At 43.0% G+C, this 25004-nt stretch overlaps 1 protein-coding gene across 7 annotated transcripts in view; it reads right to left on the bottom strand.

The window, feature by feature from the left end:
• Positions 1 to 16550, bottom strand: part of PLEKHB2 (pleckstrin homology domain containing B2) — a 49232-nt gene extending 32682 nt beyond the window's left edge. The window contains exons 1-3 of one of the 7 annotated variants that reach the window (XM_061431783.1): positions 16428 to 16545; positions 11035 to 11187; positions 837 to 881 (exon numbers count right to left, since the gene is read on the bottom strand). In XM_061431783.1, the coding sequence (XP_061287767.1) occupies positions 837 to 873 (37 nt within the window). In that variant the 5' untranslated portion in view covers positions 874 to 881; positions 11035 to 11187; positions 16428 to 16545. Of the gene's footprint in view, positions 1 to 836; positions 882 to 11034; positions 11188 to 12156; positions 12273 to 16427 lie in introns of those variants that run through there. The other 6 variants (XM_061431755.1, XM_061431766.1, XM_061431790.1 and 3 more) reach the window with 6 other exon arrangements.
• Between the last annotated feature and the right edge of the window lie 8454 nt (positions 16551 to 25004).

The following is a 25004-nucleotide window of genomic DNA, read 5'->3' as shown; positions in this document are numbered from 1 at the left end:
CTCTCCATATCTCCCATGTCCACTGCAGGTACCAAAAGAATACTCATCACAGCAGCCTTCCGAATTTCTCTTACCACTATCAAGCACCCAGAGGGGCAACCACAGCATTTGCCCAAACTGATAAACAATTGGCATCCAGTATCTATTTGATTGGCAGCGCCTGAGCTGTGCAAAAACTACTGAAGAGAGCCACCCAAATACAGACAGGTGTGATCACGAGGCTGAGGAGTGCCAGCCAAGCACCACACCTGCCATCAAAAGCCCCAAATTCAGAATCCTAAACCAGACTGTCAGGCCCACAGAGACGAGTCCAAGAAAATGAACTCAATCTCTCAGGGAAAGAACTGAGTCTCTTCTCCAGAGTCCTTTAGGAGACGAAAAAGATTTGGTTTTAGATAAACTCACTCCCTCAGAGCAAATCTTAATCTATAACTGAAGACCAGTATTTCAGAATCTCATCACCGTTCAATTCCTAGGATGAGATAGCTATTTCCTACAAAGTAAGCACTACCTTCATAGTAATATACCAGCTCAGTTTGGGTAGACTTAAGAACCTCAGGTCAGCCATTAATAATAGAGAATGCTAGTAAGAAAAACCAGCAGGGACTACTATCCCCTGGTTTCTGTCAAGGCAGCAAGCAAGAAGAAGCTTCATGTGTGCAGAAAAACAGTTCACAGAAATCTAAAAATCTGAAAGAGGAAATCCAGAGCAACAGCATTAGTAAGACTTTGTTATTTGTTTATATATGTCAGCAGTATCAGCCACAGAAATAAAAGATGAGTCCTAAGGCAACTCTAAACCCAGACCAAGGGGCTCACTCGTGAACTATACTTACTCTGTCGCAGCAACCATCCACTCTTCACAAATGCCATTTTCTCACCTACAGAAAAAAAAATAGGCAGGTTCAAAATCATATTCAGAAAACAGAATGATCCATATGAGCTGTTTTTACTCACTTCTGACACCAAATATGTGTGGTTTTTCCATACCAGTAACCAATTCTCCAATTCTCAGGACACTAACTGGATGTCTACTGATTCAGGTGGATTCCAACACTAACTATGTGGAGTTAGCATCAGACCTCACAGCTTAAAGGTTCAGTTCCACAAGAGTGCTCCCACTTTAGAGAAAAGTCCTAGGCCTATTGTATTTCTGATGTATAAATTGGGAGACTGATACATATAAACTGATTTACTTATACATACAAATTCATATAAATATATACTGACTCCCTCCTGAGATTCAATAATCTGCTATGGTTCACAGAACTCAGGAAAACACTTTACAATTTTCTCTTTATTATAAAAGGATTCAACTCAGGAACAGCCAAATGGATGAGACGAAGAGCACGAAGTGTGCGAGCAGAGCTTCCATTGCCTCTCCTGGCACCACTTCCCAGCATCTCCATGTGACCATTCAAACTCCGTCATTTATGGGTTCCTAAGGAGATTCCTGGCACCCGACTCCAGTACTCTTGCCTGGAAAATGCCATGGACAGAGGAGCCTGGTAGGCTGCAGTCCATGGGGTCGCTAAGAGTCAGACACGACTGAGCGACTTCCCTTTCACTTTTCACTTTCATGCATCGGAGAAGGGGGTGGCAACCCACTCCAGTGTTCTTGCCTGAAGAATCCCAGGGACGGGGAGCCTGCTGGGCTGCCACCTGTGGGGTAGCAGAGAGTCAGACACGACTAAAGCGACTAGCAGCAGCAGCAGCAGCAGTAAGGAGATTCCATTAGGTAGCCATGATTACATCACTGGACACTGGTGATTAAGCGGCAGTCTCTCTGCCATCTCTGGAGGTCCAGGACTGGGGCTGAAAGTTCTAACCTTCTCATCACAAGCTTGGTTCCTCTGGCAACCAGCCCCATCCTGAAGTCACTTAGGTGCACCCCACACCAAGAGTCATCTCATTAGTATAAACTCAGGTATGGTTGGAAGGGATTTATTATGAATTAAAAAAAAAAAAAAAACTCCTAATATCTCTAGTCTCTCAGAAAATGCCAACGTTTTAGAAGTTCATGTTTCTTATCATATCACAAAATCACAGTCCTTTGGTCTCTCTGTCTTTACTCCTTTCAGCTGGGTAAAGGACCAAAGTCATTTTATCTCACTGGCCATCTGTAATTTACCTAATACCTTGTTAACGGGGCCAATACAAACCCCCACACATACATTCTAGTTTTTAGCCTCAGCACCCTGCCCATCTTTTTAAAAGTAAGACTGATGCTGAAACTCCAATACTTTGGCCACCTGATGCAAACAGCCAACTCACTGGAAAAGACCCTGAAGCTGGGAAAGATTGAAGGCAGAAGAAGAGGGCAACAGAGCCTGAGGTAGTGGGATGGCATCACCGATTCAATGGACAGGAACTTGGGCAAATTCCAGAAGATGGTGAGAGACAGAGAGGCCTGGAATGCTGCAGTCCAAGGGGTCGCAAAGAGTCAGACAGAACTTGGCGACTGAAAAACACAATCCTGCCCACCTTACTAAGTCTAACTCCACTTAGGTTTAATAGACATAAAACAGCCCCAGAACTCAAAGATTCAGCTCTGTCAAGGACTTGTGACTTCTCCTAACATGCCTGGAATCATGGGGCTCTGGGGTCCAGCTGCCTAAGCCCTACCCTGGGTGTGCCCTGCTGCCCACTTCAGTCGTGTCCAACTCTGTGCGACCCCATAGACGGAGGCCCACTAGGCTCTTCTGTCCCTGGGATTCTCCAGGCAAGAACACTGGAGTGGGTTAATTCTTCAGGCAAGAACACTGGAATGGGTTGCCAGCCCCTTCTCCAATGCATGAAAGTGAAGTCGCTCAGTCGTCCCCTACTCTTAGCGACCCCATGGACTGCAGCCCACCAGGCTCCTCTGTCCAGGGGATTTTCCAGGCAAGAGTACTGGAGTGGGTTGCCATTGCCTTCTCTGGGTGTGCCCTAATGACTTTACATAGCCCAGTTACAGTTGGGCGTGCATGGATGTCAGCAGGTGGAGTGGCCAGGTCAAAGCAGAACAAAAAAAGAGCAGAACTCACACACAAAAAAAAAGTCTAATAACTTTAACTCCATAAAAATAAAAATGTGAGTGCCAACAGTAAAGAAGACCAATAAAAAACTAAGAAAACTACATTTTACAACCATACACATGGCAGCAGTGAGTTACTTTCCTTCACTTACAAAGTCGACTTACAACAGAAACAGCAATTATTTGGCAGTTCAGAGAAAAAGAAACATGAATGGGCAAAAAACTCATAAGCTACTCCATTTCTCTCTCAATTCAAATAACAAAATTCAAATCACAAGTTAACAACATTACCTATTATAGGGCCCCAGAAAGGAGAAAGCATAAGGGCAGGAATGAAAACTGCTGTAATCTTCTGGGAGGAGAATTTGACAATATCCATCCAAATTTTAAAGATTCATACACTCTGACCTAGCAACATCACCATTCCTAGGAATATGCCTCCTTGATACACACATGCAGTTTCACCCACATATGCCTAACACTATCCCCAACCAGAGGCCCCTCCACACACGGCAGATAATCATACAGATGTGAAAAGGACTGAAGCAGAACAGTGTGTGCTAATGAACACACAGAGCTGATATCAACCAGCACAACTGTCTTCTGGAAGGTATCATGAAACTGTTAATAATGTGCACCTCTGAGGAGAGGAATGAGGCAATGCTGAGTGTCAGAAAAGAGGGTGAATACTCAGGCCTATTACAACTTTCTGTAATATTTAAGTTTTTAAAAACAACTTGCAAATGTATCATTTATTTATCTGTTTAATTCTTGGCTGCACTGGGTTCACTGCTGCCTGAGTGTTTTCTCTGCGTGTGGTGAGCAGGGGCTACCGTCCTCTCGAGGAGCACGGGTTCTGGGGCGTGCCTGCTGCAGCGCTCCTGGCACACAGGCCCCGTAGTTGCAGCCTGTGGGCTCAGAGCATGGCCTCAGTAGTCGTGGCACACAGGCTTGAGCTCCCCGTGGCACGTGGGATCTTTCCAGGCCAGGGACTGAACACATCAACAGATACTATTTGGAGGCTGAAATTATGAGCTACTTTTGTTTTCTACTTTAGCATTTTTAGGTATTCTCTTAAGACACAGAAGTTTTGGAAGTTTGGCAAAACGGAGCACAAGCCCAAGTAGCCACCTCAAAAGGACAACTGAGTTCTCCCTCGTTTAATGTTTCCCACGCCCAAGTACGGCTCACGAGTCATCCTACATTTCAGCATCTTCAAAATGAATGCTCTTAGTCTCCCTGAAGTTTTTGCCAATTCATGCTGTTTGTCCTCACCAAGAAAGAAAAGATGTTTTTTCATCTTTCCCACATTTAGGTACTCAAAACATACAGTCCCAGATGAACTAGATGCACAGTCTCTTCTTTCTCCCAGAGGATGTGCGTGCTGCTTACTGCTGCTGATGGTGAGGGTACACGCCCGAGGCAGCTGACTGTTGAGAAGGCAGTGCTAACTGCTGAGCCACTGACTCACCCGACCAGGAAAATTCCCGCTAATGCAAGGTTTTCCATTAAGCAAAATGATGGGTTTCGTCATTACTTAAACCGAGTTGAACTAGTTTTCTGCAACTTGCAGCCTATAATAAGGGTACCCAACCCCCAGGAAGCAGACTGGTGTGGTCCGTGACACAGCAGGAGGTGGGTGGCAGACAAGCAGAGCCTGCTACCCACAGCCCACTGGCCCCTACTCCACGAAAACAGTCCCTGGTGCCAAAAGAATGTTACGGGTGGCCTGTAATGTCCCTAAAACTATCATTTACTTCCAAAAGGATTTGAGGCAGAGAAATAATACTATTATATTTTCATTCAACAAATATTCTTTGAACATCTGATGTGTGCCCAGCCTTGCAGCAGACACTAAGGATAAAGCAGTGACCAAGCCAAAAGCCCAGCTTTTATGTTAGTTGACACTCTAATGGAAGAAAAAGATTAAACTTGTTAAAAGTTAAAAAGACAGGGGACGGATGTTATAGATGCCATCACATCTCTGCAGTGGTATTATTACCCCAAAACATAAAACTGAAGGGTATTCACTCATGGCAAATTCTGGATATTTATACTAAAACTTCCTACAATCATTAACAGAAACTCATTTATTTTCCTTTTCATATGAAAAGGAAAACAGTTGGGATTAGGCCAAAAATTGCCTGTAGGTACTGGGAGCCACCTAGTTTACAACACATACATAAAACCTGACTGAAATGCCGCCACACAACTTTGCTGGTGGATGTGGAACCAAGCGAACAGTGTAAAACTGTGGAGCAATAGGAAGGAGTTTCCCAAACTTCTCTGGCAAATTTTTTAAAATCTCTAGTGATTGATATTCCTTTGGCAACAAAATGTCAATTTGTTGACATTCATACTGGCCAAAATGGCAGCTCAGTCTAACACTGAAATTAACAGCAGCTTCATTTATTCACGGGTCTTCAAGAATCCGAGACCAACAACTTTATGTGCCTGTAAGATTAACACCCCAAGTTTGAGCAAGCTCCAGGGGTTGGTGATGGACAGGGAAGCCTGGCATGCTGCAGTCCACAGGGTCGCAAAGAGTCGGACACAACTGACTGAACTGAACTGAAAATTAATATCCAGATTAATCCAGAACTGACCATTCACATCCTGGATGCACTAGCATCCAGGAAGATAAAGACTTAAAAAGAGAGTTCCTTAAGGATCAAGAACTTTCCAGTTATTTACTAACTGTATGCATCAATATTTGAGTTGCCAGATATCGTGCCTACGTTTTCTTTGGCATTTGCTTGGGCGTGAGGCTGGGGTTCTTTCACTTTTCAGGTAGATGTAACTCAAGGGGATGTCAACAAGAGAAAACTGAAAACCCAACTTGGAAATCAATTTCAGGCCACTTGAGGCAAGATTTAAAACAGGAATAAAACGGAAAAAAAAAAAAAAAAAAAACTTCTACATAGGTAGGACAGCATTATAAATGTACCTCTGGCATGGCTAAATAGTTCAAAACTAATGAAGAAAGGGAAAGGTAGATTATTACAAGGTAGAGAGAAACTTAAACTGAAATTAGCAACAGAAACTCTTGACTTTTTGAAAAAGGGTAATTGTTCTGCAGACTCAGGTAGCTTCTTATCTGGTATCATCCTGTCTACCCTTAGTCCTTATATGGAACAATCTTACATGCCCAGATATTTATCTCTAATACTGGTCTCCTCTAAAAGGAGCCTGTATTCCTTGAAAATGAGCTGGTTACAATTCAGGGACAAGATATCTCAAGATGTGCCTAAGATGTCTTATTGTCAAAAAAACAAAGGTGCTCTCAAGAAAAGAAGTCAACCAGCTAAAGAAAGGGTATTTAATGGCCAAACTGTGACAACACAAGTGCCAATGTGAAAACAGTAATTACAGTTCATTAGAACCAACTGAGGCTAAAAGGCATCCTAAGCATAAAAATGATTAAAACCATACAGCCACATCACTGTAGAATGTGCTCGAGAAAACATACACTGTGACTTCAATTTCACAATGAAGGGGGTGGTGGTTTAAAAAAAAACAGGTCAAACAAGTTGATTTGTGTAACTCCTTCCCCTTACTAAATAACTCAAAGTTACAGCATTAACAGTAAGAGATATTTGTTATTTACAGTCTAAGATGTTAGAATTTCTTTTTTAAGACAAAAAGTCTAGAGTTCTGAGTTAAGGACTCACATGTACTGAAACACAGGCAGCAGAGAAGATTGTAGGAACAGGCTACAAACCATCCAAAAACTTAAAAAGCAAGCTCTTTATCTCCATTAAAGAGGCGTGCTTCCTCTGTGTCTGCTAGCCTCTTCTGTCAGGTACCACGTTGGATATCACACGACTACCTGGAGCTATTGCCTCATTAGCAGGGGAATCCTCAGCCTCTGGCTCCCAACCCGTAAGTGAGACGTAACGCAACACAGACCCCAACAATGGGCCACAAAAAAGAGACCACAAGGGGAACAAGTACATAAACAAGAGCAGCTGCCTCTTCTGCTCCTAAATGACCCACCTTACCAATGCTGGACCACAGCTACATCTTTTTATCTACAGTCTGTCCCCTGCCAAGCTCCTCCAGTATATCCTGAGCCCTGATCACAGAGCGGAGGAGGAGGGATACTGCCCATCACTCAGCCTACTTGCCCTCAGCCTTGTAGAGCATTCACATGCCACTGCCCAAAACAGGTTTATCATCAGCCTAGACCAATTCCTGGTCCTGGATTCTGCTAGCCTGCCCTGCCTTGAGGTTACCTAGGATAGGATAACTCAGTGCTCAGAAGGGAAAAAGAAAAAAAGGCAGACTTTAAATATCCATCTTCCCATTTTTTCATCTACAGTATTTAGAAATATTACATATTTCTAGAAATCCACATTTCTTGGCACTAAACAATTCACATGAGAATTACTCTCAAAGAGAGAAAACCCAACAGTGACATTAAAATGAGAATCCAAGACAAACGATCTATTAATAATGTAAAGATCACCCCTCCTGGTGACTGCTTTGCTATTTTCAACATTAATGACAAATTAAACACCTAATCTGCTTTCTCAGGAAGTCAATTTTAGTTGCATAAATCCACAAAGGCAACAGAATGGCAACAGAAACAAAAGCAGATGAGTTGCTAAGAACATTGTGAAGGGTCTAAAGTAAATGAACAAGTAGTAACTAATAAATATAAAATTTAGCTTTCTCTGCTTTTCATGTTCTAACAATCAAAACATAGCAAGCCAACCCTAGTCACAGAACACTGTGAAGATTCAGGGTTTAGAAGTATGAGATAATTCTAAAGGTGGGGGAGATTATCAGAATTTACTGAAAGTCTTTAAGAAGAGTCACTAAGCCCTCTGACACATCCAGGCTACTATCCTCCCCAATCCTGAGGATTTCCCTTCTGGAAAGGCTGAAACACAGAGGATTTATCTACTCTTGGTGACATCAGGGATAGCTCAGAGTGGAAGTGAGATGCCACACTTAGAGGAGTAACAGAGTAAGTGAACATCCTGAACTTCTTCTTCTCTTCCTTTACTTAACTCCCAGACTCTTCAGGTGTGGGCAAAGGCCACAGCCCAAGGCTCATTAATACTGATAAATTTTTTTTTTTCTATAAAACAACTGATCTCTGCCTAAAACCCTAGAAGAAAGCTCACCAAGTAGTAAACTTTAAACAAACATACAAACTTCCAGTCAGTATTTTTAACATCTTAAGTAGAAACAGCATGTATGTTCAGGCTTCTTAGGTAATGCCAGTGGTAAAGAATCCGCCTGCCAACGCAGGAGATATCAGAGACACAGGTTTGATCCCTGGGTTGGAAAAACACTCTGGAGTAGGAATATCCCCTGGAGTGGCACCCTACTCCAGTATTCTTGCCAGGAGAATCTTTTGAACAGAGGTGCCTGGTGGGCTACCATCAATACGGCTACAGAGAGTAGGATCTGACTGAGAGTCTGAGCACAGCACATATGTTCAGGCATCTGAGGAAGCCTCGAGATAAGAGACTAAAAAATGTAAGATTAAAAAAAAAAAAAAACCTGAAACTTCACAAGAATTAGAAACAACTGCAGGGAGCAAAGGAAAACTTTTAAGAAAATTATTAGGTTTTTGAAAAAGTAACTGCAGTTTTTCACTGTTGAACTTTGCCATTTGATATTGAAATACATTCTTAAATAAAATGGTTATGTTATACATCATCTTAATGTGCATTTCTCAATTTATGTTTTTTGGCTAATGACTTATTCAGTTCAGTCGCTCAGTTGTGTCCGACTCTTTGCGACCCCATCAATCACAGCACGCCAGGCCTCCCTGTCCATTACCAACTCCCAGAGTTTACTCAGACTCACGTCCATCGAGTTGGTGATACCATCCAGCCATCTCATCCTCTGTCGTCCCCTTCTCCTCCTGCCCCCAATCCCTCCCAGCATCAGAGTCTTTTCCAATGAGTCAACTCTTCACATGAGGTGGCCAAAGTACTGGAGTTTCAGCTTTAGCAACATTCCTTCCAAAGAACACCCAGGACTGATCTCCTTTAGGATGGACTGGTTGGATCTCCTTTCAGTCCAAGGGACTCTCAAGAGTCTTCTCCAGCACCACAGTTCAAAAGCATCAATTCTTCAGTGCTCAGCCTTCTTCACAGTCCAACTCTCACATCCATACATGACTACTGGAAAAACCATAGCCTTGACTAGACGGACCTTTGTTGGCAAAGTAATGTCTCTGCTTCTGAATATGCTATCTAGGTTGGTCATAACTTTCCTTCCAAGGAGTAAGTATCTTTTATTTTCATGGCTGCAGTCACCATTACTTGCTGTTTATTTTATATTTATTTTAGACCATGGAAATGTTAGACAAAAAGCAAATTTGAGCTATTTTTCTTTCTCGAGTTCAAAATAGGTCATAAAAACTGTGGAGACAACTCAAAACATCAACAACCCATCTGGCCCAGGAACTGCTAATGAATATACAGTGCAATACTGGTTCAAGAAACTTTGCAAAAGAGATGAGAGTCTTGAAGATGAGGAATGCAGTGGCTAGCCATGAGAAGTTGATAATGACCAACTGCGAGCCATTACTGAAGCTGATCCTCTTAAAACTACAAAATAAGTAGCCAAAGAACTCAACATCAACCACTCTATGGTCATTAGGCATTTGAAGCAAAATGGAAAGGTAAAAAAGCTCGATAAGCGCGTGCCTCATAAGCTGACCGCAAATCAAAAAAAAAGTTGATTTGAAGTGTTTGTCTTCTCTTACTGTACACAGCAACAACAATTTCACAACCTGATTGTGACATGTGACAAAAAGTGGATTTTATACAACTGGTGAAGACCAGCTCAGTTGGTGGACCGAGAAGCAGTTTCAAAGCACACCCAAAGCCAAACTTACACCAAAAAAACGTCATGGTCACTGTTTGGCAATCTGCTGCCAGTATGATCCACTACAGCTACCTGAATTCTGGCGAAACCATTACATCTGAGAAGTATACTAAGCAAATCGGTGAGGTGCACTGAACTGTCCCACAGTGGTCAACAGAAAGGGCCCAACTCTTCATGACAACACCCAGCTGCATGTCACACAACCAATGCTTCAAAAATTGAAGGAATTGGGCTACAAAGTTTTGCCCCTTATGCCATATTCACCCGACCTCTTGCCAACCATCATTCTTCATGCATCTCAACAGTTTTTTGCAGGGAAAACGCTTCCACAACCAGGAGAAGGCAGAAAATGCTTTCCAAGAGTTCATCGAATCCTGAAGCATGGATTTTTATGCCTCAGGAATGAACAAACTTATTTTTCATTGTCAAAAATGTGCTGATTGCAATGGTTTCTATTTTGATTAATAAAGATGTATTTGAGCCTAGTTATAATGATTTAAAATTCATCGTCTGAAACCACAACTACATTTGCACCAACCTAATACTGTTATCAGAGAAATGACACACAATATTGTAGCAAAAAAACAAAATGTTCTTAAATAGAAACACTCAGAGCTCTCAGTTTAAAATGATTAATCAAATCTAAAATACAAGAGCATAAAAGATCATGATGGAAGAACTCTCTCTGAAGGGGGGGTGGGGGGGAAGGCCAAGAAATGAAAAATAAATAAAGGATAACCCTGGATATAAAGCATTCTGCTTACAGGAGAGTTTCATAAATGAACCCCAGAAAAAAGTAGAAAAAACACTATACAACATTTTCCAGAAGATGACAATGCATTTCTAGACACAAAAGCTTCACTGAGTGTCCAGCAAGATGAATTTTAAAAGATCCTCAGTAAGGTTTAATTGAAATTGCAGACTCTACAGACAAAAAATAGAACTTAAAACCTCCGGGGGCGGGGGTAGGCGCGGCAGAGTCACATAAAGGATAAACAAAGCATAAGGGCATTTTTATCAACAATATTGGAAGCTGGAAGGCAATGAATTAGTATCTTCAAAATGCTGAGAGAAAATTATTTTCAAGCCAGAATTCCATACCAAATTATTAATCAAATAGATAAAATAAGGACATTTACACACATGCTCAAAGACTTAAGATTTACCTTCCACGCACCGGACTCTGTTTCCAGAAGCTAGTGAAGAATGTATTCCACCATAATGAGAAAGGAACTAGGGAGCCAATAATGAACAAAGGGAAAGAAAATGCCCAGGATGAAGGTGAAGGAAGGTCACAGGAAGATAACTGTGCCACAGGCCTAGAAAAGAAACCAGTCCAGATTGGAGGACAGTGGAAAGGGAGAGAAACTGACATTATCTAAGAGACTCTGGTAAACTCAATAAGTGTGTTTACAGGAGGCAAAAGTCTTCCATGGCAGGAAGTCAAAGATTACATCCAAATCAATAGCAATGTTATTGTATCTCAAATATAAAAAAAGGCAGCTAAAAAAACTAGTTGTCTCTAGTTGATGGAAAGGGAGTGGGTTTTTGACTCCCTTTTTAGGTTTAAAGTGTTATTTGGATTTTCAATTTATGTATATACATTATTTTGATAAATGTGAACATGTAGGCAATAATTTTAATTATTCTTAAATATATTTTTTAAAAATTCCTAAAAGAACACCATTTACCTGAACCTTCCTTCTAATAGTTCTTTGTTTTCAAAATGGAGAGAGAAACTTGTTATATTTTTAGGAATCAAAAATCATAAAGTATGATTCTGATAATATGCTTTTAAAAATTCATAGAACCTAATGCTTCAGAGTACAGGCTTTGAAGTCATAAGAACCGCTTTTAAATCCTGGCTCAATCACTTATAAATCACCTTGGGCAAGTTACCTAGCTTTTCCAAGCCTTAGTTTCTGTGAGAATACTAATATCTACTTGGATAAGATATTTGGAAAACTGGGTAAAATAGCTTGTGCTTGCATAGTGCGTGACAGTTACTAAAACCAACAAATGGTAGCTGCTCCCACAGCAATTATTTCTACTATTTTTGCTATTATTTCCCCACCATCCACCTAAAATTTGCCGAATACATTCTAGAAGACAGAAGCACATAAGGCTGCTTCTCAAATGGCTTAGAAGACTTATTAAGATGCCCCTGGCTGTCAAAATTTGAACACATAGTAAAAGGAAGGGGAAAAAAAAACATAAACCAAAAAACCCTTCCCAGAATACCTAACTAAATTAGTCTCTGAAGAAACAGTAATAGCTTTCTGACATACCTTGCTGAATTTCACTTTCCGTGTGTGTTTGTGTATGTGTGCACACGCACACAAGCGTTTAATCACTCAATCGTGTCCGACTCTTTGTGACTTCACAGACTGTAGCCTGCCAGGCTCCTCTGTCCATGGGATTCTCCAGGAAAAGAATACTGGAGGGGGTTACCATTCTCTTCTCCAGGCGATCTTCCCCACCCAGGGCTCAAATCCAGGTCTCCTGCACAGCAGGCAGATTCTTTACCTTCTGAGCCACCAGGGAAGCTATTATTTATACCCTGGAGTAGGATCTAATGCATAAACTAAAACTCGTTGGTTCTGCTGCTGCTGCTGCTGCTGCTAAGTCACTTCAGTCGTGTCCGACTCTGTGCGACCCCATAGACGGCAGCCCACCAGACTCCGCCGTCCCTGGGATTCTCCAGGCAAGAACACTGGAGTGGGTTGCCATTTTCTTCTCCAATGCAGGAAAATGAAAAGTGACTGTGAAGTCGCTCAGTCATGTCCGACTCTTCATGACCCCATGGACTGCAGCCTACCAGGCTCCTCCGTCCATGGGACTTTCCAGGCAAGAGTACTGGAGTCGGGTGTCGTTGGTTCTACAGGACAGAATACCAGCAAACTAGCTGCATAATAGCCACATTACTCACATACCAATAAAACCTACAGAAAGTTTTAAAAATACAAATCATATTCAACATTTCATTTTTCGGGGGTGCACCTCTTGGCTTATGGGATCTTAGTTCCCCACCTAGAGATCAAACCCAGAACACACACCCTGCCCTCCCCACAACCTTGGGGCAGTGAGAGCACCCAGCCCTAACTGGTCCCTGGACTGCCAGGGAATTCCTCAAGTCAAGTTACTTTGAATATGAACTCAAATCACTTTAAAAATAATTGAATCCTAAAGAGGACCAATTTAAAAGACAGAAAGAATATTGCCTTTGGAATCTGACAGTTCTGAACTAAAAGCCCACTTTACCTGGCTCATTTAGTTAGCACGGTCTACCTGTCTACCTTTTCAAGGAATATGACTACCTCAAGAGTGGTATCTGGAGACTTCCCTCACAGTCCAGTGGTTAAGACTCCAAGCTCTCACTGCCAAGAGCAGTTCAATCCCTGGCTGGGGAACTAATATCCCACAGTCGCACAGCTGGGCAAAATTTTTTAAAAAGTGTTATCTGTTGTTTCTGTACCTACACATTTCACAAATTCACTCCCTGAGATTATCAGGTAATTTACTTACTAGGGGCTTCCCTCAGAGAAGGCAATGGCAACCCACTCCAGTACTCTTGCCTGGAAAATCCAATGGACGGAGGAGCCTGGTAGGCTGCAGTCCATGGGGTCGCTAAGATTTGGATACGACTGAGCGACTTCACTTTCACTTTTCACTTTCATGCATTGGAGAAGGAAATGGCAACCCACTCCAGTGATCTTGCCTGGAGAATCCCAGGGACGGCGGAGCCTGGTGGGCTGCCGTCTATGGGGTCGCACAGAGTCAGACACGACTGAAGTGACTTAGCAGCAGCAGCAGCAGGGGCTTCCCTGGCAGCTCAGACGGTAAAGAGTCTGCCTGCAATGTAGGAAACCCTGGGTGGGGAAGATCCCCTTGAGAAGGGAATGGCAACGCACTCCAGTATTCTTGCCTGGAAAATCCCACAGACAGAGGAGACAATCCATGGGATCCCATAAGAGTTGGACACGACTGAGTGATTAACACTTTCACTTTCAGAGGAACTAGTATTTTAGCTGTAAAATTACTGCCTTATCAAAGGAAGGAAAACTGTTCTTCAAGGACTCCAAAACAACACAAGGGACAAGGATTGGGTAATCTATTATCATTCAGAGGTCAGTTCATATTTGGTGTTGGCCATTTCACATACCAATCAATTTTCAATAACAAACCCAATACAAGCACTCACCAAAGGACAGACAGACTAAAACAAAGAGGCAAGAAAGTTCAATAGTCTGTCCTCAGGATCAAATTAAGAAGCAAATATACAGCCAATAAAATACGACTGATTCAACTAGCCCACTTTTTGTAACTTTTTAAAGAATATTTATTTGGCTGCGCCAGTCTTAGCTGTGGCATGCAGGATCTTCCATCTTCATTTTTATTCCAGCACGCAGGATCTTTAGTTGCAGCATGTGGATCTAGTCCTTTGACCAGGGATTGAACCCCAACCCTGGGAGTGCAGAGTCTTAGCCACTGGACCACTAGGGAAGTCCTTTTGTAACATTTTTAATAGTTTATTTTACTCAGCAGTTTTTGGTAGTTACTGACATTAATAAAGTAATTCTTTAATTTCTTTAGACATCCAGTAAGAAACAAAAAAGAGGACAGGAGAAAGAACCCAAATATTAATGTAGGGTAGCATCCTGGTAAGTACAGCAAACTTTCTAGAGTGAATCAAGAAAAACCTCTATTTTCCCAAGAAGTAATATGACTACCTCAAGAAGGTACCTGTTCTTTCTACACCACTTACGTATACATTTCACAAATTCCGTGCCTGAGATTATCAGGTTATTTACTTACAGAATATGCTAACACCATTAAAAACATGCTAGTAAAGAAACGGCGTTAGGCTCTGAGTTCTTTTCTGCAATCTCCTTCAGTAAGCATTTACTGACCACCTATATTGCGCCAGACACTCTCACCTGCCAGGATAATCCTGCAACATATGTTTGATTCCTGCTCTCAAGAGATTTGAGGGGCAGTGGGGGGAGGGGCCGGGGCATTAGTTGAGTCATCACTACCACACAAGAGTAAACACTAATCACAGGGAAGACCAGACAAGCACCTGCCCAGCTCTCTCCCCAACAACCACCTTCTATCAATAACCATCAGACCAGTCCAACCCAGCCCAGGGTTAAGAACTTCCTGGGCCCAGGGGACGTGCTGAGCACAAGAGAACCAGCTGCAGGAGCAGTCTTGCTGCATATGCACATAAACACATCTATTGTACTTTGGTCATTATTTGTCAGACAAACGTTAAGGGTCGTAAACAAACAAGTAGTTAACACGTAATTAGCTCGGGGCCCTAATTCCCTCTCCCCTCGTGACTGAGACAAGTCACTTCCTGCACTTTTGAGGAACTGGTCTCCTCAAAGTCCATCAAGACCCAGGAACTTCCTTTCCTTTAGACAAAAGCGCTGCTCCCTCTGGCAGTGGCTCTACCCGGTTCAATTCAGAAAAGACATTTAAAAAAACGAAAGCTTCTCAAGAGTCAATTCCAACATGGTTTAAAATTAACCATGTCCCCCTAGATTTTTTTGATACTGTGACCGTCTCACCTCATTCCTTTCCCCCGCTCACCCTGGAAACCTGGAATTTTACTATCCGGTCATTTATAAACACGTTCCTGTGTAAGTTACCCTACTTTTGAGTTAAAAGAACAAAAAACACTACTCTGACGCGAAATGAAAACCCCTGAGCTTTGAGGTTCCTAATGTAATTAGCAGGTGAGACAATCAACTGTCAAAAAAAAGACATAATACAATTAGGAGCACGTAAAACTTAAGACACTGCAAAACCAAGAGCAGATGAAAACAAGCGGAGAAGGGCCCCACACGGGAGCGCAAAGCTTCAATGCCATTCCAGATTCCTTCTTAAGGAGGATGACCTCCGGGTGGGAGGAGAACCAAAGAGTCCAAATCCCCTAGGCCGGCGGGACAGCAGGGCCGGAGTTCTGCGCCCACACTGCAGATGGGCAGCGGGCCGGCGGGGGGCACCTGCAGGAAGCGGGGCAGCAGCAGGAGCTCTCCAGCTGGCCGGGCGGCTCCAGGGGAAGCTCTAGAGAGGGAGGGAAGGAGCCGCTGGGGGGTCAGCTCGGATGGGGCGCGGCCGCGCAGCTCCAAGGGAGGCTCCAGGAGAGAAAAAAGGGACGAAGGGAGGGGGGTTTCCTCTGGAGAAGACCCAGGCGGACTGCTACAGCAGAGGATCGGAGGGGTGGAGCGCGGCGGTCTGGAAGGGGGGTCCGATTGGAAGAGGCGAAGGCGGCGGCTCTCGGACAAGCTTGGGAGGGCCCGGGGGAAGGAGGGAAGCAGAGAAGCAGGGTGACACGGAGGAGAAAGGAAGGGGACACGGAGGAGAAAGGAATGGGAGGGGAAGGGCTCGGGCGGGGCTGGGGCGGATGGGCCTCTCCAAAGGAGGCTCCGGGGGGACCGCCGCCGGGGTGGGGAACGGAGGGCGCGGGCCTGGGGTCTCCTCGGATGGGTGCAGGGTGGATGGGCCCGGCCTGAGGAGGTCTGGGTCACAGAAGTCGGACACGAATATTCACCTGGAAAGCCTCCGGCCACCACCGTGCACGGAAACAGGTCCGAAGCGAAAGGACACTGCCGGGTTACTCTGCACCGGCGGCCTCACGCTGGCGTCCCGGCCGCCGTTAGACGTCAAGCCTCCCCGGCGCGCATGCGCAGGGGTCAAGGCAGGGCGGGGGTGCGGCGGGGCCCAAAGAAGCCTGATTAATGGGGGCGGCGTGGGCAGGGTCAGGCTTAAGTTTTAACTGAAAAGGAACAGTAGACTCCCCTGACATTGCTTGTAAATACCACTTTCTCGCAAAAGGAGCTGGGCAGGGCTCTTGAGAGATACCGGTGACTCTAGAACTGGGGCAGGGAAAGTACGACTGAGCCTGCAGCATCCCACAGCGCCGTAAGTCAGGAATGCTCAAAAATACGTGTAGGTGTGTCAAGGGACAAAGGACTCAACCTGCAAGAGCTCCCAGTGCCCAAACCTGGCACAGTTATAATTTAGAATATAAAGTAAGTATACCAGAGTCTATTCTGCTGTAAATAAATAAATATATTATTTGGGAAGGGAGCTAATTCTTCCTTATAGAAGAATTCTATTGAATCACACTCCATCCAGAGGATTTAGTAATTGCCACCCACCCACCCATGAGCATGAGCTGTGCATAGTCATTTCCTCCCAGGGTTGGCAAAAGGAAAAATTACTTCACGCTGAAGAAACCTGTCAAACACTACTCAACCACATGATCAAGGTTAACAAACACAGCAATGTCTTTTTGGTAGTATTTACCCTTGATATGACATAATGACAAGGTCACTTTTCCTACAGTCTTACTCCCCCGGAAAAGCATAGCCCTAGTCTAACTATGAGAAGAACATCAGACAAATCTCACTTGAGGGATATTCCACAAAATGCTTCACCAGTATTCCTCAAAACTCAAGTAGTGAAAAACAAAGAAAGACTGAGAAACTCACATGCAATGTAGTGTGCTGGATGGGATCCTGTAACAGAATAAAAAAAAAAAGATGTTAGTGAAAGAATTCATAAATTCCAAATTCTTATTTTAGTTAACAGTAATTATTAGCCACTTCTAGTCCTGACAATTGTACCATGGTTATGTAAGATAATACCTTACCTTAGGGGAAACTGAGTGACAGAAATACTCTTTCAGTATCCTGGGTCATGCTGACTGTCTCAGTAGAGCTGCACGTCTAACTCTGACTACCTTCAGTGTTAGATGTCTTTCAGAGCTTGGATTTGGAGGGCCCAAAAATACACTAGCATATTGTCTTTGAGTGACAGGACTCCGGATGACTTATTTCTTCTTCCTGCTTTTCTGTACTTTCGAAATTTTCTTTAATCAATCAGTGAAACAATTTAAAAACCACTTTTAACAAATTAACAAGAAAAAGTAGTAGTTGAGTCCAGATATAGGTAGATAGATGTTCTGGGAAGTGGAGCAGGTACACCTGTTAGTAAGTTTCCTGCTTTAGTAAAATTGGCTTTCTGTCCAAGCTTGCTGACAAGAAAAGTACAGGAGGGAGAAAGCTAACCTTGGGTGAAAGTGAAGTCACTCAGTCATGTCCAACTCTTTGTGAACCCATGGACTGTAGCCTACCAGGCTCCTCTGTCCATGAGATTTTCCAGGCAAGGGTACTGGAGTGGGTTGCCATTTCAAGTCACACATTTTCCAATACTGAATATGTAGCCAATACTGAAAGCTGTGCTTCAGGGAACCACACTGGAACTGTTTCCATCAGTTGCCTGACTCCTTGGCTCCAATAATTGTGTGGTACTCAACTCAAGCAAACCAAACTATGACCTGATTAGCCCCACTTCCCAATTACTAGTACTGCTTTATATTGAAACTGAAAGTGATAAGTTCTTGTGGTTAAAAAAGAATGTCTAGATAACACATGGAACTTGCCTGGTGGTCCAGTGGTTAAGAATCCACCTGCCAGTGCAAGGGACACGGGTTTGATCGCTCATCTGAGAAGATTCTACATGCTGCAGGGCAACGAAGCCCATGCTCCACAACCACAGAGCCCACGCTCTAGAGCCAGAGAGCTGCAAGTACTGAGACCCGAGCCCGGAGAGCCAGTCCTCCTCAGCGTGAGAAGCCACTACAATGAGAGACCCGCACACCACAAAGAAGAGTAGCCCCTAATCGCTGAAACTAGAGACCAGCAAGGAAAACCCAGCACAGCCAAAAATAAATTTTAAAAAATTTAAAAATAGGACATGAAGTAAAATGTCATCTCCCTGCCACACCCCACGTAATCTGGAATGAGAATCTTCCAAGCAACAGGAGGTAATAGACATATAGACATTCTTTTATTTCCCACTTCCTTTACCTGTTCTAAATGAATCACAACTGCTCCTGTTTTATTTATGGATTACTGTCCCCCCTCCCCGCCCCCCGCAGTATCTGTCTATCTAAAGCAGAGGTACCACTTGGGGTAGAGCAGTGGAACTTCACCAGCTTCACAGTTTTCATCAGTACCCCAAATCCCTCCCAATTGATATACAATTCTAGTGAGAACTGACTGTGGGGCAAGTCAAAGCGAAGTCCAACCCAGAACAGAAAGCTCTTCCACCAAACTTGATACACTTTTGCTCCTACTATGAGGAAGTGCTGGAACTGCCTCTATTGGTAGGAAACAAGTTTTTGTACACTTAGATTTGACTTTATTTCGCCCTCAACATCTACTGAGAAGCCTCGGCTTTCTTCAGTTGAGTTCATTTCTTCTGAGGAGATCAGTTGGGTTTTCGCTCACTATCAACATGAAACTAACATCATACAAGAATGGGGAAGACAGATGAGGTCCAGCTGTGGCACAGGCAGCCTTGCAGTTACTATTCCTGTTTCCAGGTTCATTTCTCACCACCTTTCCCCTCTGCCCCCATCACACCTGCTCTGGGTTGCAGCTTTTTCTACGTATTTCACTTGAAAGTGAGGCCCTTCCCTCCCCAACTGCATGCACCAGGGCCTCTACTGATGCCTCAGTTTTCTCTGATGTCTATTATTTTTTAAACATTTATCATCTATTTCATAAAAGTCTAAGGAGAAATGGAGAAGTATGTTCTTTATCTGCCATCTTGAATCAGAAGCCTCCAACCCCAATTGCTTTCTTTCGTGATCAGTTATCTCAAATTTTCAGTTAACTGACAGTGTCCTTTAACTTGTTTTCTGAAACTATTAGGGACTTTTAAAAATACCTTCTTGGGGGACTTCCCTGGTGGTCCAGTGGTTAAGAAGCCACCTGCTAATGCAGGGACACCGGTGTGGTCTCTGGTCAGGGAAGCTTCCACATGCCGCGAGGCAACTAAGCCCGTCAGTGCGCCTGTGTCAGCACACTAAAGCCCTCGGGCCTCAGCAGTGGGACGCAGTGCACGGACAAGCTTGTGCACCATGCACTGCCACTAGAGAGCAGCCCCCGCTTGCCCCCACTAGAAAAAATCCACATGCAGGACCAAAGACCCAGTGCAGCCAAAAAAAACTTTGGGGGACTTCCCTGGTGGTCCAGTGGCTAAGACTCTGAACTCCCAAAGCAGGGGGCCTGAGTTTGATTCTAGTCAGAGAACTAGACCCCACATGCCACAGCTAAGACCCAGTGCAGTCAAATAAATAAATAAATATTGAAAAATAATTTTTAAAATACCTTTTCTTTTACCTTAACAGGGCCTTGGAAGGGAAGAGATATAGATCTCTGTGTTCATCCCAACGTGCAAAACCAGAACAGAGGTATATGTTGCCTCCAAAAACGTTGCCTCCAGCTGGTGAACAGAAAACAATATTTTCCTACTAAACCCTCAATTATTTTCTTGTCAATATCAGATCAGATCAGTCACTCAGTCGTGTCCGACTCTTTGCGACCCCATCAATCGCAGCACGCCAGGCCTCCCTGTCCATCACCAACTCCCGGAGTTCACCGAGACTCATGTCCATCGAGTCAGCGATGCCATCCAGCCATCTCATCCTCTGTCGTCCCCTTCTCCTCCTACCCCCAATCCCTCCCAGCGTCAGAGTCTTTTCCAATGAGTCAACTCTTCACATGAGGTGGCCAAAGTACTGGAGTTTCAGCTTTAGCATCATTCCTTCCAAAGAAAGCCCAGGGCTGATCTCCTTCAGAATGGACTGGTTGGATCTCCTTGCAGTCCAAGGGACTCTCAAGAGTCTTCTCCAACACCACAGTTCAAAAGCATCAATTCTTCGGCGCTCAGCCTTCTTCACAGTCCAACTCTCACATCCATACATGACCACAGGAGAAACCATAGCCTTGACTAGACGAACCTTTGTTGGCAAAGTAATGTCTCTGCTTTTGAATATGCTATCTAGATTGGTCATAACTTTCCTTCCAAGGAGTAAGCGTCTTTTAATTTCATGGCTACAGTCACCATATAGTTGACAAGAAAAAACACTGACTCCAATAAAAAAACAGGCAAAGGGTATATGAATAAATCATTCCTATAAGAAAACATGCAAATATAACAAATATTTTTAAATGACTCTTGGCTGGAATCTAACAAATGCAAACTAAAACAAATGAAATATCGATTTTCAGTGATAATTTTAAAAAGATTTTTAGTGAAATACTCAATAGAAGTGATAGGGACAGAGTTAAAGGGACAAAGCAGGTGATTAAGTAGTTAATCCCACTTGGAGATTAAAGTACAAAAAAGTATGAGACACCCCTGTAAGTTAATGATTACTCAAGAAAACAAGTATACTTAAGTACAAAACCAAGCAGGCTTGCTTAGCAATAAAACCATGCATCAGAAGCATGAGGCATGACCCAAAACAGTAAAACAATGGTGGTAAGATCCATAGCCTGCTCACAGAGCTCAGTGTTAATGACCCCTAGCACATGCTCTCTGTGTACATAAAAAATAATTTATGGTAAGCTGACATTTTAAAGTGAAAGACCCTCATTGTACTAAGACCTGAAATTATTTTTTCATAGTGCCATGACAGTCCTGGCTTGACAATGCAGGGAAAATAAAACTCTCCTGCCCAACCTGGAAGAGGAACTGATGATGGAAACCTGATGTCCTTCTACTCATGGTTGAGGAAGAAGGTGGTTTTTCTCCCTCCCTACTTTTCCTTTGATTATAAAATCGTAGCCCACTAAGTTCTCCCTCTCACACCACTGCTTGTAAGCCTCACAAGCATCCCACTCTAATAAATCACTTCTTTCCTAGTTGGAGCTTCAAGTAACTTATTTGTTGAATCAGATAGTAATAGTTTTTGAATATTAGAAGAATAGTTTTGTGCTATACAAGATATGACACCTACATATACTATCCCTTTAAATTCTTCATCTTTATTTACAATAAATAGTATTAACAATACTATTTCAATCATGTACATAAATCCATAAAATTAGCAAAGCAAGGAATCAAGCCCTGATCACTACTATCCCATGAGTTGCATTCCTGCCATGGTGCGTTTCAGGCTCTAGAGGCAGTACTGTGAAAGGGACAGCGGAAGGGAGCCCACAGCCAAATATTAATATAATAGCTCAGAGTTTCCACCTGGCAAAGCCCAGAGCTCCCCAAACCCTTAGGGAACAGGCAACAAGAAAGTAATTAGAAAAGTTTGAATTGTATTATTCCTTTTGTTTTTACATCAAGTTCCTATAATTCAATGTTTAACAAAGTCTGGCTTGCCAAATTCCTGAAAACATACTCTTGGATTCCCAGAGATGGTGCAAGCACTGAAAGCAACCTGCACACCACTGAGCCTGAATAGCCATCGTTCTCCTAAGGAGTGCCATGTTGTCTTATCCCAAGTTTTGGTTGTTATCGATAAAGCTGCTATGAACATTTCTGTACAACTCTTTTCATGGAAGAATGCTTTCATTTTTCTTTGGTGGATACCTTCAATTTCCTGGCTGATAGGATAGGTGTACAGGTGTGTGTTTTTCTAAAGAAATGACCAGAGCTTTTTCCAAAATGATTATACCATTTTATATTCTGCAAAATATGAAAATTTTATTTCTTTTTAATTGTATAACATGTGATACATTCTGTTGTTGTTGTTCAGTCGCTAAGTTGCATATGACTATGACCCCACAGACGCCAGGTTCTACTGTCCTCCACTATCTCCCAGAGTTTACTCAAATTCATGTCCATCAAGTCAGTGATGCTACTTTACTATCTCATCCTCTGCCACCCCGTTCTCTTTTTGCCTTCAATCTTTCCCAGCATCAGGGTCTTTTCTGATGAGTTGGCTCTTCACATCAGATGGCCAAAATACTGGAGCTTCAGCTTTAGCATCAGTCCTTCCAAAGAATATTCAGGGTTGATTTTCTTTAGGATTGACTGGTTTGATCTCCTTGCAGTCCAGGGGAGTCTCAAGAGTCTTCTCCTGCACCACAATTCAAAAGCATTTATTCTTCAGCACTCAGTCTTGTTTATGGTCCAACACTCACATTTGTACATGACTACAAGGAAAACCATAGTTTTGACTAGACAGAACTTTGTTGGCAAAGTGATGTCGCTGCTTTTTAATATGCTGTCTAGGTTTGTCATAGCTTTCCTTCCAAGAAACAAGCGTCTTTTAATTTCATGGCTGCAGTCACCATCTACAGTAATTACGGAGCCCAGGAAAATAAAATCTGTCATTGCTTCCATTCTTCCCCCTTCTATTTGCTGAGAAGTGATGGGGCTGGATGCCATAATATTAGTTATTTTTGATGTCAAGTTTCAAGCCAGTTTTGGGACTCTTTTTCACCCTCATCATGAGGCTCGTTAGTTCCTCTTCACTTTTTGCCATTAGAATGGTATCATCCGCATATCTGAGGCCCTTGATATTTCTCCTGGTAATCTTAATTCCTTCGCTGAATCACAAGCTGGGTTGCTGGCATTTCACATGATGTACTCTGCATATAAGTTAAATAACCAGGGTGACAATATGTAGTTTTGTCATACTCCTTCCTCAATTTTGAACCAGTCAACTATTCCATATCTGGTTCTAACTCTTGCTTCTTAATGCACATACCAATTTCTCAGAAGACAGGTAAGGTGGTCTTGTACTCCCATCTGTTTAAGAATTTTCCACAGGTTGTTATGATTCACATAGTCAAAGGCTTTAGCCTAGATAATGAAGCAGCAGCAGATGTTTTTCTGGAACTCCTTTGCTTTCTGCATGATCCAATGAATGTTGGCAATTTGATCTGTGGTTCCTCTGCCTCTTCGAAACCCAGCTTGTACATCTGAGAGTTCTTGGTTCACATACTGCTGAATCCTAGCCTGAAGGATTTTAAGCATAACCTTGCTAGCATGTGAAGTAAGTGCAATTGTATGGTAGGTTGAACATTCTTTGGCATTGCCCTTCGGGATTGGAATGAAAACTGACCTTTTCCAGTCCTGTGGCCACTGCTGAGTTTTCCAAATTTGCTGGCATATTGAGTGCAGCACTTTAATAGCACCATCTCTTAGGATTTGAAATAGCTCAGCTGGAATTCCATCACCTCCACTAGATTTGCTCACAGAAATGCTTCTTAAGGCCTACTTGACTTCAGACTCCACAATATATGGCTCTAGGTGAGTGACCACACTATTGTGGTTATGTGGGTCATTAAGACCTTTTTTGGTATAGTTCTGTATATTCTTGCCACCTCTTCTTAATCTCTACTGCTTCTAGTAGGTCTTACCTTTTCTGTCCTTTATCATTCCCACCCTTGCATAAAATGTTCCCTGATATCTCCAATTTTCTTGAAAGGATCTCTAGTCTTTCCCATTCTATTATTTTCCTCTATCTCTTTGCATTGTTCATTTGAGAAGGCCTTTTTATCTCCCTTGCTCTTCTCTGGAAGTCTGAATTCATTTGAGTATATCTTTCCCTTTCTCCCTGCCTTTTTTTCCTCTTCTTTCCTTAGCTATTTGTAAAACCTCCTCAAACCAGTTTGCCTTTTTGCATTTCTTTTTTTGTGGGATGGTTTTGGTCACTACCAATGTGGGAGACCTGGATTTGATCCCTGAGTTGGGAAGATCCCCTGCAGAAAGGAATGGCTACCCAATCCGGTATTCTGGCCTGGAGAAGTCCAAGGACTGTGTAGTCCATGGGGTCGCAAAAAGTCAGACACGACTGAGTGACTTTCACTTTCAGCTTTCTTGTACAATGTTACAAACTTCCATCCATATTTCTTCAGGCACTCTGTCTACCAGATCTAATCCCTTGAATCTATTAGTCACCTCCAGTGTATAATCATAGGGAATTGACCTAATAATAGGTCATACTTGAATGGCCTAGTGGTTTTCCATGTGCTCACTCAGTCATGTATGACTATTTGTGACCTTGTGGACTGTAGACTACCTGGCTCCTCTGTCCATGGGATTATCCAGGCAAGAATATTGGAGTGAGTTGCCATTTCCTCCCAGGCAAGAATATTGGAGTGAGTTGCCATTTCCTCATCCAAGGGATTTTCCCAACCCAGGGATCAAACCCATGTCTGCTGTGTCTCCTACATTGGCAGGCAGATTCTTTACCACTGAGCCACCTGAGAAGCCCAGTGATTCTCCCTGCTTTCTTCAATTTCAGCCTGAATTTTGCAATAAGGAATTCATGATATGAGCCTCAGTCATCTCCTGGTCTTGTTTTTAC

Source organism: Bos javanicus, chromosome 2 (assembly GCF_032452875.1).
Source record: "Bos javanicus breed banteng chromosome 2, ARS-OSU_banteng_1.0, whole genome shotgun sequence".
Taxonomy (NCBI): Eukaryota; Metazoa; Chordata; class Mammalia; order Artiodactyla; family Bovidae; genus Bos; species Bos javanicus.
Note: the sequence above shows the minus strand (reverse complement) of the source record. Positions and strands in the feature narration are given on the sequence as shown.